Source organism: Schistocerca nitens, chromosome 10 (genome assembly GCF_023898315.1).
Source record: "Schistocerca nitens isolate TAMUIC-IGC-003100 chromosome 10, iqSchNite1.1, whole genome shotgun sequence".
NCBI classification, from domain to species: Eukaryota; Metazoa; Arthropoda; class Insecta; order Orthoptera; family Acrididae; genus Schistocerca; species Schistocerca nitens.
Genome location: NC_064623.1, coordinates 47,824,637 through 47,838,386, shown reverse-complemented (window position 1 = coordinate 47,838,386; position 13,750 = coordinate 47,824,637). Strand labels below are relative to the sequence as shown.

Genomic DNA, 13,750 nt, shown 5'->3' with positions numbered 1-13,750 from the left:
ACTGCAAGGACTTATCCCTTGCACGCTTCCCGTGAGACCCACATTCCCAACTGTCCACAATCTACATACTTATTGTTGTTTCTAATAGGTACTTTGCCCATCCACTCGTTATTCGCGCCAACTGAAGTTGACGATTCCCGTAAGAGCTCGGGCAACCTGTACTCACTCCCAGAGACCAAGGTCAATGGCCGGGTAGCCATTTAACTATTATGTAATGGACTGGCCTGCACAGAGTCCTGACCTGAATCCTAAAGAACACCTTTGGGATGTTTTGGAGCGCCGACTTGGTGCCAGGCCTCACCGACCGACATCGGTACCTCTCCTCAGTGCAGCACTCCGTCAAGAATGGGCTGCCATTCCCCAAGGAACCTTCCAGCACCTGACTGAACGTATGCCTGCGAGAGTGGAAGCTGTGATCAAGGCTAAGGGTGGCCAAACATCATTTTAAATTCCAGCCTGACCGATGGAGGGCTTCACGAACTTTTAAGTCATTTTCAGCCAGGTGTCCGGACACATTTGATCACATTGTGTATGTAGCGCGACTCAGCTGCCCCTACCGACGTCGATTGATGCAACCCACAATGTTAGATTTGGCAACCAAAAAATGCTTCAGGATTTGATTTTCTGTGTCTCGCTATGCACAAACTATTGGTCCTACAGAAAAAAAAATTAAGAGAAACTTTTTGTAGGAAATTTAATTTTGCTCTGGTGTACATTCTTGCTAGAAGCTGTAGTTTTCGAGTTATCCAGGAAACACGTAAAAAAGTGACCTTCAATCAAGTCTCCACCCCCACACTCATCCCTCAGTAGTCAGGATATTTAGTATGTGGCTCGTGGCACTCTCTCCTGAGACTGTACAAAAATTTTCGACTACACGAACTATTTCCGCTGCTTGACCTTTGTTGGTCCCTGTTGATTAGGCTATAATGCCACCAGTATAGTCGGCTACATTGTTAACGTTATTAATTTAAACGTTCCCGTGAGGAAAATGAAAGAAAAAAACTTTTGTAAGGGTTATGCTAATGTTAATTACGTTGATAGTTCGAGCGAAACTTAACCCTTACAAGCGCAGTAGTTTGTCAGTCAGAAGACCTGAAGAACACAACGATGTAATTGCTTATTTTATTGTGTTGCAAGTCATAAAACTGTAAGGTAAATTTTACACAAACGTCAATTTTACGATTTGTAGGTGCTCGACTGAGCTGGTGTCGTGATAAGACTAGTCAATGAAGACCAAAAACGGTCGAATGTGGACGATAATTCACGCAGTCTAATGTTTGTGCAATGATGGGAGGGAGTGCCGTGCACAAGGTACTAGAAATCCTGACCAGTGACGGTTGGGGATGCTCAAAAAATGGTTCAAATGCCTCTAAGCACTATGGGACTTGAAACATCTGAGGTCATTAGTCCCCTAGACTTAGAACGGCTTAAACATAAATAACTTAAGGACATCATACACATCCATGCCCGAGGCAGGGTTCTAAGCTGCGACCATAGCAGCAGCGCGGTTCCGGAGTGAAGCGCCTAGAAGCGCTCGGTCACAGCGGCCGGCTGGTTGGGGATGTGTTTCAAGGACAGTTCCGTACGTATTTCTTGCATAAAAACTATGGTCTCTTGCAAAAACGTACCCCAGTACAAAATTTAACTGCATTACATTTTCCACAAAACGCTCGTGTTCATTTTTTTCTGTAGGACTAATAGCGAGAGAGATATGTAAATCTTGCACTGGTTTATGAAGACAACATAGCAGGTTCCATAAAACATCGGTAAGCTGAATGACTCTGTATAGGTAAGGGATCACCCAGTGAAAAAGCGTCAAACAGTCAAACTTAAATCAGAAATCTTATAGTATACAATGTTAATAACACTGTAGGAACAACAGCAGGAAGAGATGCCGTTGTAACAACTACTACACCAGGTGCAGCGTACAGGTCGGTCATCAGTGGGGCAACCATCGCCCCCAACAACACCGTAATCGTGACATTATTACAATGGAGTAAAGGTAAGGATTGTCCCAAAAACTGTCGCTCATAAAGTTTCCCAAGATCATTCGAGAAGTGAGAAGTCACCTAAGAGGTTTTTGTACTGCGCCAAGTGCGTCAGGCCTGAGACAGGATGTAGCAGAGGACTCCGTGTTGGCTAGGAGTGATGTTTTCAAGCCAATCATGATCACTCATATCAGAAGTGTATCACTGCAAAGTTCGCGATGTTTAGTTACGATAAACGCACCATGATGGTGAAACGTCTCTGTGGAGTCGTTTCATAAGACGCTTGTCTCACTGGATTCTGTGCATCCTATTTTGTCCACCACCTGATTGCGGTTTAATTTATTAACTCTCCCAGAAAGACTGAGCAGTCAGACTAATGCTTATTAAATGATATTATGTTTGATTTTTTTGTGTTCCATAGGAAATCATGAATGTATTTATTACGTTTATCTCTTCACCCTACCCTATGTGTGCGTGAATGTGACTGTGTTTTTAGGTGCGGTTTCGGGTTTCTTTTGTGGCGGACGCTGAGTTGCTAGGAGCAGGTGGTGATTGCTTCTCGTTTGGAGGGTAGCACAGGATGAGCAACTTAGGATCCCAGAACCTGGACAGAGGTCTGAGGTTGGTTTGTCAGGTTGGTGGCGAAAGCCTGCCCCTCTGGTAGCTTCCGTTGCACCGGTAGTTAGGCGAAGCTCGGTGGAGAAAGGACACTCTGCAGCTAGCGCTTGGTGAGTACAGTTCGTAGGTCCTAGAGAAGGTTTCTGCTGATAGGAAGTAGGTCGAATTAGAACTTCCTTATGTTAAACCCATGGAATATTTAAGTACTCCAGCTTAACGGAAGCGTGTGTAGTTATGTATATTCGGAATGTGGCATAATTCTTTTGTTAAAAAAAATCGGTGATGATGGTGGTTGAAATTAAAAGTGCAGAAGTTGCTTTGTTCCTTTCGGACATCATGGTGGGTAATTTCTAGCAGTGAATATGTTTAGGAAAAGCTAGTTAGCATAACTTCGGATGAACATGAGAATAATAGTGTTTTCAAGCGAATGTGATTTTTATTATTCTTATTTTCTATGTTTTCGTGGAAGATGCTATTGTCTCTTCGTGCTCGTCTTGTACCTCGTGTGTAGTAACCGACGATCCTTCTGGTCTACTACTGCACTGCAGTAGGTTTTCGTATCACCAGTTCGTTTCGTGTGTATAATTTCAGTAAAATATCAGTCTTTCATGCGCATAGAGGAAATGTTTGTAACGGTTTATTTCTGAACTGACCACATGTAAGTTGAAACGGTTATTATGGTATTGCACCATTAAAATTTCTTACATTTGTGCTTGGTTTAATGTCTAATCGGCCGTTCGTAAGCGGCAGGCGCGGATTCCATGTCGCGTATCTACTATACAAACCTTGCGAATCGGATATACGACTTTGCAAGCTAGTGCATGAGCATAATGGTGATAGGTATCTCTCTGAACTATTTCTGTCGTGGGTATTTAGATGTGTTCCACTTCCCTTTTGTGTGTTTTTTCCTTTTTTAATTGCGCTATTCTACCATTTTTTCGCAAATTATTTAGTTAAATTTTTTATTCAGCCACCAGTCATGTATATTCATAGTATGTGAATCAAACTGCCATGACATAAATGTGCTACGTAAAAGATAAATTCAGCTCCTTTATCTTTCTCATTGATGCCACTTTTCAAATTAATATTCTATCCCTGACTTTTCCAAAGTTAATCTGCTTGCTTGTGATGAACAAAAATGGGAGGAAAAATCAAAGTGATCGTAGCACTGTCTCAAAGTTAAGGAATTCACTTGTAATTAAACAAGTTCATTGATGTAAGACATACAATGCTGTTCCTCTTGTTAGTTTCTTTTTAAAAAAATTGCATTCTTATAGTTAAATTCTTAATTAAATTAAACTGATAATTTCCAGTTCGGTCTTTTCTTAATTGTTAGGAACGGCTTGGGCTTGTGGCGACCCTGTAATTTTCAAATTTATAATCGTCTTTGTGAGATGGCTTAACCAGAAATTGCGCACAAGGGTTACATACCCATTATTCTTGGTACGTAACGTAAGTCGTGTCTTGGCTAGGATCCGGTTACAGTTCTACATACATACTTTACAGTCGTATCCTTGTTTCTCGTTTATATTTGGTATCTACCCGCATTCCCATCAGAGTTTGCAGCGCGATAGTGGCACTGTCTGCGAGACACCAGAACTCAACACAAACGATGTAGAAGATTGTCTAAATGCCCATTCGGAGGATTAACTCGTTTCCAAGTTAACGTCAGGTTGCCTCCCAAAGCGTTTATATTTGGTATCTACCCGCATTCCCATCAGAGTTTGCAGCGCGATAGTGGCACTGTCTGCGAGACACCAGAACTCAACACAAACGATGTAGAAGATTGTCTAAATGCCCATTCGGAGGATTAACTCGTTTCCAAGTTAACGTCAGGTTGCCTCCCAAAGTAACATCGTTTCCCACAGTACATCTGTAAGTTACCAAGATCACTGGTCATGGGCGAGGTATCTGGTTCCACACAGCAACTTTATGGACCAGGCGTGAGGTGTATGTAGCACATGTACAAGGTGCGTTCCATAAGTAATGCAACCAAATTCATAAAAAATCATTTATTGAATATATTCGTACAAATAATCAAAAGTTCTCAAAATAGAACACTCTTGCGTCGATACACTTCTGGAGGCAGTGTTTCCATGCCTGGCAGGCATTCTGGAATGCCTTTTCCGGAATGTCCTTTAGAGTTGATGTAACATGCGCCTGGATGCTTTCAATCGTGTCCCATTGTTTTCCTTTGATTGACTCCTTTTAACCGATGAAACAAAAAAGTCAACGGGAGCCAGGTCAGGACTGTAGGGAGACTGGGGAACCAATGGGGTCTTGGTCCTGGCCAGGAAGTCGTTGACAATGAAGGCGCTGTGACTCGGCGTGTTGTCGTGCTGAACTTTCCACGTGTCCTCGATGTCGCTTCAGCAGCGCGAGACCCTCCTTTTCAGTCTTTCGAGCACTTCCAACTAGAAGGCTGAGTTCACTGTAGTCCCGGTAGGTGTTCGTGGTGGACAATGCCTCTGACGTCAAAGAAGACAATGAGCATGGTTTTGATCCTGGACTTGCTCACGCGTGCCTTCTTGGGACGGGGCGACGATGCGGTGTGCGACTCTGAACTCTGCCTTTTTGTCTCAAGGTGGTACTCAGAAATCCACGACTCATCACCAGTGATAACTGAGTTCAAAAAATGAGGATCATTTTCACACATTTCCAATACTTCTCGGCACCGAAGCACTTGCATGTGCTTCGTCGATCAACACTTTTGGGAAGAGTTTGGCACACACCTTTCTCATGTTGACATCTTCGGTCACAATGCGGAAAACGGTTGTTTTTGACATGTTTAAAGTTTGTGCTATCAATTGAAGGCTCAGCTGTCTGTCAGAGCTCAAATAGCGCACACGCGGCACATTTTCGTCGACTCATGCACTTGATGGTCGTCCACTGCGAGGTTCGTCGGTGATCTCCTCTCGGCCCTCCATGAACGACTTGTGCCATCGGAAAACTTGTGATTTGGACGAGCAATCAGTCCCAAAGGCATGTTGAAGTAATGGAAACGTTCCGCTGGCGGACTTCCCAGGTTTAACGCAAAGTTTGATAGCTTACCTTTGCTCTACAGAATGATCCACTGTGCCCTGTTGCATAAACTCAAAACGCGGTTGACGGAAACGCACGTCCTGACTCTCCGGCAGCTCGCAGCCGAATGAGACAAAGAGCTTATGAAGCTTAGCCCAGCCGGTTACAACACGCTGTGTTGCGTCAGAAAAAATTGGTCGTATTACTTATGGAACGCACTCTGTACAGTGTGTAAACTTTTAGATGGCAGACCTCTCCCTAGACCTGAATCGGTAGAGGTCGGTAAACGTCGGGAGGCTTCGGTAGGCACGCAGTTGCGACTGCTGCCAACATTACGTAGCTGACTGTGTTGTACAAGGTAGCCATTGTCGTCTGCTTCGTTATTGTTTTGCGCTGTACTGTTCTGCCTGTTTTTATTGTGCAGTTGTGCTAATCGTTATCAAAATGAGTGAAGAGGCAGTTGCTGGTCCATCTCGGGAGTCGCCAACAACCCCCACCGGTAGGCGTACGGTTAGAAGGAAACCAGTATTACATAGCGCTTCTCAAATAGTGGATGCATGACTCTGAGTATTTTCCCGCAGTGACCTCTCATTGTTTATGACGCCATATCTCCTCAAGAATGTCCGCAGATCGTGGTCTTGCGGTAGCGTTCTTGCTTCCCGCGCACAGGGTCCCGGGTTCGATTCCCGGCGGGGTCAGGGATTTTCTCTGCCTCGTGATGACTGGGTGTTGTGTGTTCCTCATCATCATTTCATCATCATCATTGACTCGCATTTTTTCCTCAAGAATGTGTCTTATTTCTTTTTCTTCGGCTAGGAACCTTCGTGGGCGTACGGAGAACAAATCACCAAAATTTCATCGCAATCGGATGAATGGTTTGGGAACGCACAGAGGGCAGACATACATACATTCATTTTATATATAGAGATTGACAGTTACGTTATACTATATGACCTGTTTAAGTATATCTAAATTTTATAATTAATAGTTTAACATTGCGGGTAATGAAATAAAATGAAAAAAGAAATTGCGAGTAGTGGGAATCAAACCCAGGTTCGCTGCATGACAAGCCTTCACCTTGTCAATTACGCTACGCATGCTACAGTAACCTAACTGTTGAAACATCCATTACTCTTCTCGGGCGTTTGGAGAACAGCTCACCAAAGTTTCATTGCAATCGGATGAATGGTTTGTGAGCGGATAGTAGACAAACATACATACATTCATTTTTTTATATATAGATTTTAATGTACATGACGATTTGAGTTTCGTTTACGAACAACATTTAAAGCGAATTTTACTTCCAAGCCTTTCGTCTGCTTTCGTGTAAGCACGACGCGCAATTTGTAGTGCCAGCACTGCAACTGGTAGGCGTGCCTTGTCCCCCCCCCCTCCTTTTCCCCAGCGGCTCCTCTCCCCCCGCCAGCCAATGCTTGCTCCCTCCTCTCCCCGCACTCCCCTCACAACTCTGCCGTCTTACAGTTAACACACTGTACATAGGCATAGAAAAGGCATATGACTCAGTTGACAGGGAAAGACTCTGGGAAGAACTGAAGAAGATAGATATAGAACATGGATACATTAATGTTATAAAGACAATGTACAGAGGCCACAATTGTAGACTTAGAACACCATTGGGGAAAACTGAATACTTCAAAATAAGACAAGGACTTAAGCAAGGAAGTATTCTATCTCCTGCGCTTTTTAATGTTGTGATGGAGGGAATGAATAGGGCAGTTAAAGATATAGTAAAAGAAAAAGACAAAAAGATGATTTTTGCAGATGATATGGTAATATGGGGTGATAAAGAGGTAGATGTACATTTACAGCTTGATGTGTGGAAGGAAATAATGAAAAGGTATGGATTAAAAATAAATAAAGATAAGAGTGAAGTAATGGTATTTGGAAGAAAGAAAGGAATCGACAGAAATATTACCTTGAATGGAGAACCCCTCAAAGTGGTAGAAAGTTTCACTTATTTAGGGAGTGAAATATCTAGGGATGGAAGAATAACTAACGAAATTAATAGGAGGTTACAGAAGGGAGCCAATTTCTACCAAACAATAAAACACCTGATTTGGAATAATGAAGTTTCAGAAGAGCAAAACTCCTTATGTATAAGAATGATTACTTCCCTATTGTCACCTATGGTGCAGAAACATAGACAATGACAGAAAGGGACTGGAGCAGACTGCAAGCAGAGGAAATGAAATGTCCCAGAGCAGTTAAGGGAAAAACAAGAATGGACAGAGTAAGGCATGTAGAGATTAGAAAGGACCTCAAACAAGAAAGTATGAGAGAAGAAGTTGAAAGAAAGAGATTAAGATGGTATGGGCATGTTAAGAGGATGCATGGGCAGAGACTCCCCAAAATTATGGAAGAACTAAAGATGGATGGGAAAAGACCTAGAGGGCGCCCAATAACACGGTGGAAAATGGGAGTGAGAATATCTGTGGAAGGAGAGGTGTGACCTGGCAGCAAGTGGAGGAAGAAAAGTGGTGGGAGAACCGAGCCAAATGGAGAGGACTCGTCAGCACCCGGACCCGGCAGTAGCTGGAGCGGGATTCGGATATAGATAGATAGATAGATACACATCTTTTTGATTACAGATTGCGTTAGAGTTGGATTCAACAGTCTCACAAAAACACTGTGGACCCTACTGAGTAGTATCTTTGCATAGAGGGTAAATCATGTCAGGTATAGGCCATGTTCCAGTTTTGTGCGCGTGTTAATAGAGCTGTGCAGTGGGAGTGACTTACCGGAGCGGTAGAGCGCGTCCTCGACGGTGTCCGGCAGCGGCTGGTGGCGCAGGTTGTCCTGGGCCTGCCGCTTGGCCAGCACGAAGTTGGAGTAGGCGTCCGCCAGGGGCGGCGGAGGCGGCGTGGGCGGCGGCCGCGGGGGCGGCGGCGGCAGTGGGGCGGTGGGCGGCCGGCGCGGCTTGTCCAGCGGCACCAGGCACGACGTCGACAGGCCCGGCTGCTGCGGGGGCGAGGGCGGGGTGGCGCCGGGCTGCGGGGGCGTTGAGGTGGCGCCCGGGGCGGACGCTGGCGGCAGTGAGGCGATGGCCAGTGGGGGCGGCGTGGGCCGTGGGGGCGGTGACCCTGCGGCGGTGGGCAGTGCCGGCGAGGAGCGGGGCCGAGAGCGGATCTGCACACAGTGTTGGTGTCGCTGATGAGGATGGTAATGAGATGAGGATAGTGATGTTGGCGATAAGCATAGTGATGTGGGTGTGAGGGGTGTGATTCTGATGACGGATGACGGATTAAATAAAAGGTTGCGAACGCTAGGTGTTTTCTTTGATTTAACGAAGGCTTTTGACTGTGTTGACCACAGGATATTACTGCAGAAGTTGGACCATTATGGAGTAAGGGGAGTAGCTTACAATTGGTTCGCCTCTTACTTTAAGAACAGAAAGCAGAAGGTAATACTCCACAATATTGAGAGTGGTAGTGATGTTCAGTCTCAATGGGGCACTGTTAAGTGCGGCGTTCCCCAAGGATCGGTGCTGGGGCCACTGCTGTTTGTTTATATAGACGATATGCCTTCTAGTATTACAGGTGATTAAAAAATATTTCGGTTTGCTGATGACACCAGCTTGGTAGTGAAGGATCTTGTGTGTAATATTGAAACATTATCAAATAATGTAGGTCATGAAATAAGTTCGTGGCTTGTGGAAAATAATTTGATGCTAAATCACAGTAAGACTCAGTTTTTACAGTTTCTAACTCACAATTCAACAAGAACTGATGTTTTGATCAGACAGAATGTGCGTATTATAAGCGAGACGGAACAGTTAGAGTTCCCAGGCGTTCGGATAGATAGTAAGCTGTTGTGGAAAGCCCATGTTCAGGATCTTGTTCAGAAACTAAATGCTGCTTTATTTACCATTAGAACAGTATCTGAAATAAGCGACAGTTCAACACGAAAATTAGTCTGCTTCGCATATTTTCATACGCTTATGTCATATGGTATTATTTTTTGGGGTAATTCTTCTGATTCAAAAAGGGTATTTTTTGCTCCAAAACGGGCTGTTTGAGCTATATGTGGTGTAAGTTCGAGAACCTCTTGTCGACCCCTATTCAATAGTCTGGGAATTCTGACATTGCCGTCACAGTATATATTTTCTTTAATGTCGTTTGTTGTTAGCAATATTAGCCTATTCCCAAGAGTTAGCAGCTTTCACTCAGTTAATACTAGGCAGAAATCCAATCGGCATGTGGAATGCACTTCCTTGACTCTTGTGCAGGAAGGAGTGCACTATTCTGCTGCATCCATTTTCAATAAGCTACCACAAGAACTCAAAAATCTTAGCAGTTGCCCAAACGCTTTTAAGTTTAAACTGAAGTTTCCTCATGGCTCACTCCTTCTATTCTGTTGAGGAGCTCCTGGAAGAGCTGAAAAATTAAACAAATTGCAGTGTTACATTGTTGATTTTCTTTATTTAAACTTACGAATTGTCGCCCGAGTACATTTCTTGTATTTCATTTTATCTGTTTCTACCATCTTGTTATAATTTCATGTATTGACTCGTTCCATGACCATGGAGACTTCTCCTTCATTTTGTCCCACGGAACGATAAATAAATAAATGAGGGCGGTGGCGTTGGAGATGAGAGTGGTGGCGTCGGTGATGAGGATGATATTGGCAATGGTGACGATGGCTATGTTGGTAGCGGTGCAGATGCCCCTCTGGTTGACAAGCCATCTGCTGGGCTAGGCTAGGAGAACAGTAGGCGTTCATTTCTTGGCCCTTTTCGTTTATGTTGTGAGTGTGTGGACTTTATTCTGTCAAGTTCAGCAATGGATTGATCCAACAAGTACCCTTTGGTTCCTGCAAGAAACAATTTCCACCTCACACTACTACAGAAGCCAGACCGACGCTCATAATGTACCAATAAGAACTGCTTGGAAAACATTCAGCAACAAATATCTTCTGGAGGCGTCCGCCGTAACGAAAAGACACAAAATATTCTATATTCTTTCATAACTAGTGGAATACTTCATTGCGGGAGTGTTGCTAGTTACTGTAAGAAAAACATTAAACGAACGAAAAATATAATTTATTGCAAAAAAATTCTGAGAAATGAAATGAAACTTTTTCTTATATAAAAAAATTATAAATTTCCAGTTTCTTTTCAGAACAGTAGATTGCCTCTTATGGATAGGAATGCTATTATTTTACAAAGTATGGAAAGGTTCTTTTCTCCCTTTTCTTTAAGAATGTTATTTACTCAGCAGAATGCCTGAGAGGTGCGCCTACACAACATCAATAACTTTTCTAGGTACGGTCAAGGCTGTCGTGTGAGAAACGTAATGGAGTGTACTGTTATAGAGGACAGATGGGGCTTGCATACGCTATAGCGCACAATACCGCGAGCTGCAACGACGGCTGGCTGCGTCGCTCGCTGCTGACAAATGACACAACTATTTCTTTCTATCTGGATTGACCTTCGCCAATCAAACCCTCCCTATGCCTTGACGAAGTCAAGGACTCCTATCTGCCCCTAGTCTAACTATTGGCATGGTACACCAGTCAGATGACCAGTCCACCACGGTGCCACTCAATACTCGTTCGTAGGCGTTTAACTAGTGCTGTGTCCATGTTGACGCTGCACAGTAAGTGTGGTGGCCAACACAGTGAACGATGCTTAATGACGAGCAATTCAATATAGAGTACCACTCCGGTTCGCTAAGGACAGAGGTGCTCTCCCAGTGAAGTACTGAGGAGAGACTTAGTTTCTCGCTCTTTGCGAACACGTACGAACGCACTCGCTCTCGTTACGTGTTCCCGCTCCAGGAATGAGAAGAGAATGGCCCCTTTTTCTGGAAAAGTTGCAAGGGTATATCTTTCACTGTCTTCCCACTCTCCTCTGGCTCTTTACGTCAGAAATATTCCGCCAATCAGCGTTGCTCTTTTAAACAGGAGAATGAGGTTTCGTTTGAGTCGACCAATGCGGTAATCTGTAGCATCTCCGTTAGGCGTATACTGTCCTCCTGTGAGAACTACGGAACTACGCAGTAGGTCTGTGAAAAAATACGTCTTCTGGGCGCTCCCACACAATGTAGCGGAATTTGCTTTTAAGTCGAACACGGGGGTCGTTATCCCTTCACTCCGGCAAAAGCTGTCTTCTCTCTGGGCGGTCGCTTCATCCGAAGTAGGTATGTTGTTGACCCAGCCCTCTGAAGGAACGGTCTTCCCAGTGGGCTGGTTTCCTCTTGAGAACGAAAATTCCTGTGGCTGTCGTGTTGTGTACACCAGCCTCGACTTTTTTCAATCTTGGTGTGCACTTGCGATTTACTTATTAGATTTGCATTCATACAAAATTGACTTTACCTTATCGAGTTTGGGTTCGAATGAAGTGTCTTGATGTGAAGAGTACGATTGTGAGGACGGAATATGTAAGAAATGAAGGTCAGGAGACCACACCACCTTACAGTGTATCAGAACATTACCAGTTGCCAACGTTATTACTCGCACGCAGTCACAAGCTTGTTCTAGGTTATTCACTCAGTCTGTGATTCAGCTTTTGTTTGTACACTATTGGCGAATTTTTAGCTTCACGTTCAACTTCCTTTGTCCCTTACTGTTTGTGTACAGCTACCTGCTGTCGATTTGCTCATTTTTGGACACATGCCGTTTTCCAGATGACCTGTGAAGTGACTCTCTCCCTTCCTGCTTCCTGTGAATTACACTACAGAAGTGACGACACGATTGTTTCTCACGAGCAGAATAGCTCGTAATGACAGATCCACAGTTTGTGGATCTCTGGCAGCGTCAAATAACGGTACAGGAAATACATTAGGAACTGATGCAGTTACTACTACTACAGCAGAACCAGGTGCAGGAGCTGATCAAGTAGAATATGGAGCTGATCCAAATCGTGGGCACACAGCTTGCGAATCAGGCAACCATGGCTTTCGCTGTGTTTGATGAAACAGTTGAGAAGTGGAAAAATTATGTGCATAGATTTATGCTGTCTCACATGATAAGAAACATATCATAACCCATAGTCCATAGCACTCTGTTACTTAGCAGCAGCACTAGTAGCATTTATGAAACTGTTTAAAAATGGCGACCGTGCATGGATCCTGAAGCATTATAATTTAATGAACTGTGCAGACTGCTGAGTGAGCATTGTTGCCATCAAAAACATGTCGTATAGCGTGTCAGCAGTTTAACACAATGTGATCAGTCTTACATGTCCTGGACAGTGGGTTTGCAACGCCTCGCCCGTGAATCCAGGTTTAATGTACGAATAGCGACGTCTCATACACTGGTTCTTGGGTAAGAGGCGTTATTGTCAGATTAGTATCAAAGAAGGGAGTTCAGCCTCGAGCTTCGCAAACGTCAGACCCCGAGTTAAGCACCATATCAAATAGTGCCAAAACCTTTGAGGTGTTGGCAGCAGCTCGAAATGCGTTTTCAGATATTGGGCAAATAGCCAAGCTCTCTGTTGCGTGCTAGCGAGTTAGTTCCCCAGATGACTCCCTGGGTTTCAATGCTGCGCAAGGAAACGCTTATTGCTCTCAAGTAGATGTAAAAGCATTTAATAAACCGACACAACCGAGCCGGGCATCTCGACATAAATCACTTTCCTTAGATGGTAAGAAAGGTTCCCCTCTGCATCGAATTCACCCACACCTATGCTCAAATCTTGTCCAGACAGATGAAGGCGCCACATGTTACGCCTGTCACAAGCTATGATTGCAAGCAAGGGTGTGCCACGGCAGGAAGACAGCACTGCGAACCCATGCGCCGGTATTCGCCAATACACTGTGACTGGCAGAAGCTGACCAATCATTGACACTGGCTTTAACTCAACTCTCGGCAGAACCCGGGGAAGCGCCTGGTAAAGTCGTGATTGACTTGGATATCAGCGATACTACGACACAGTTTAAGGTGGATACGGCGGCCCTAGCTTCTCTAACTAACCGGGACCCCGTTAGCATTGGGCTCACCCTGTGTGCGGCCGCTACAGCGGCAGGTTATTTCATACAGCTAGCAAAAGATCCTGCTGGGAGGGAAAATTACCGTGTGGGCAACAGACAAGAACTTGTAGTGACGAATCACTTTCTTGGTCGTAAGTTCGCCGTGGCTGTAAATAATCTCTAAGACCAAAAAAG

General features: G+C 44.4%; 1 protein-coding gene across 1 annotated transcript in view; it reads right to left on the bottom strand.

The window, feature by feature from the left end:
* The window catches only part of LOC126209846 (uncharacterized), a 50,431-nt gene extending 37,228 nt beyond the window's left edge, over positions 1-13,203 (bottom strand). Inside the window, exons 1-3 of the mRNA XM_049938974.1 lie at positions 13,192-13,203; positions 10,218-10,287; positions 8,387-8,518 (exon numbers count right to left, since the gene is read on the bottom strand). Coding sequence (XP_049794931.1) covers positions 8,387-8,518; positions 10,218-10,287; positions 13,192-13,203 — 214 coding nt within the window. The remainder of the gene's footprint in view (positions 1-8,386; positions 8,519-10,217; positions 10,288-13,191) is intronic.
* Between the last annotated feature and the right edge of the window lie 547 nt (positions 13,204-13,750).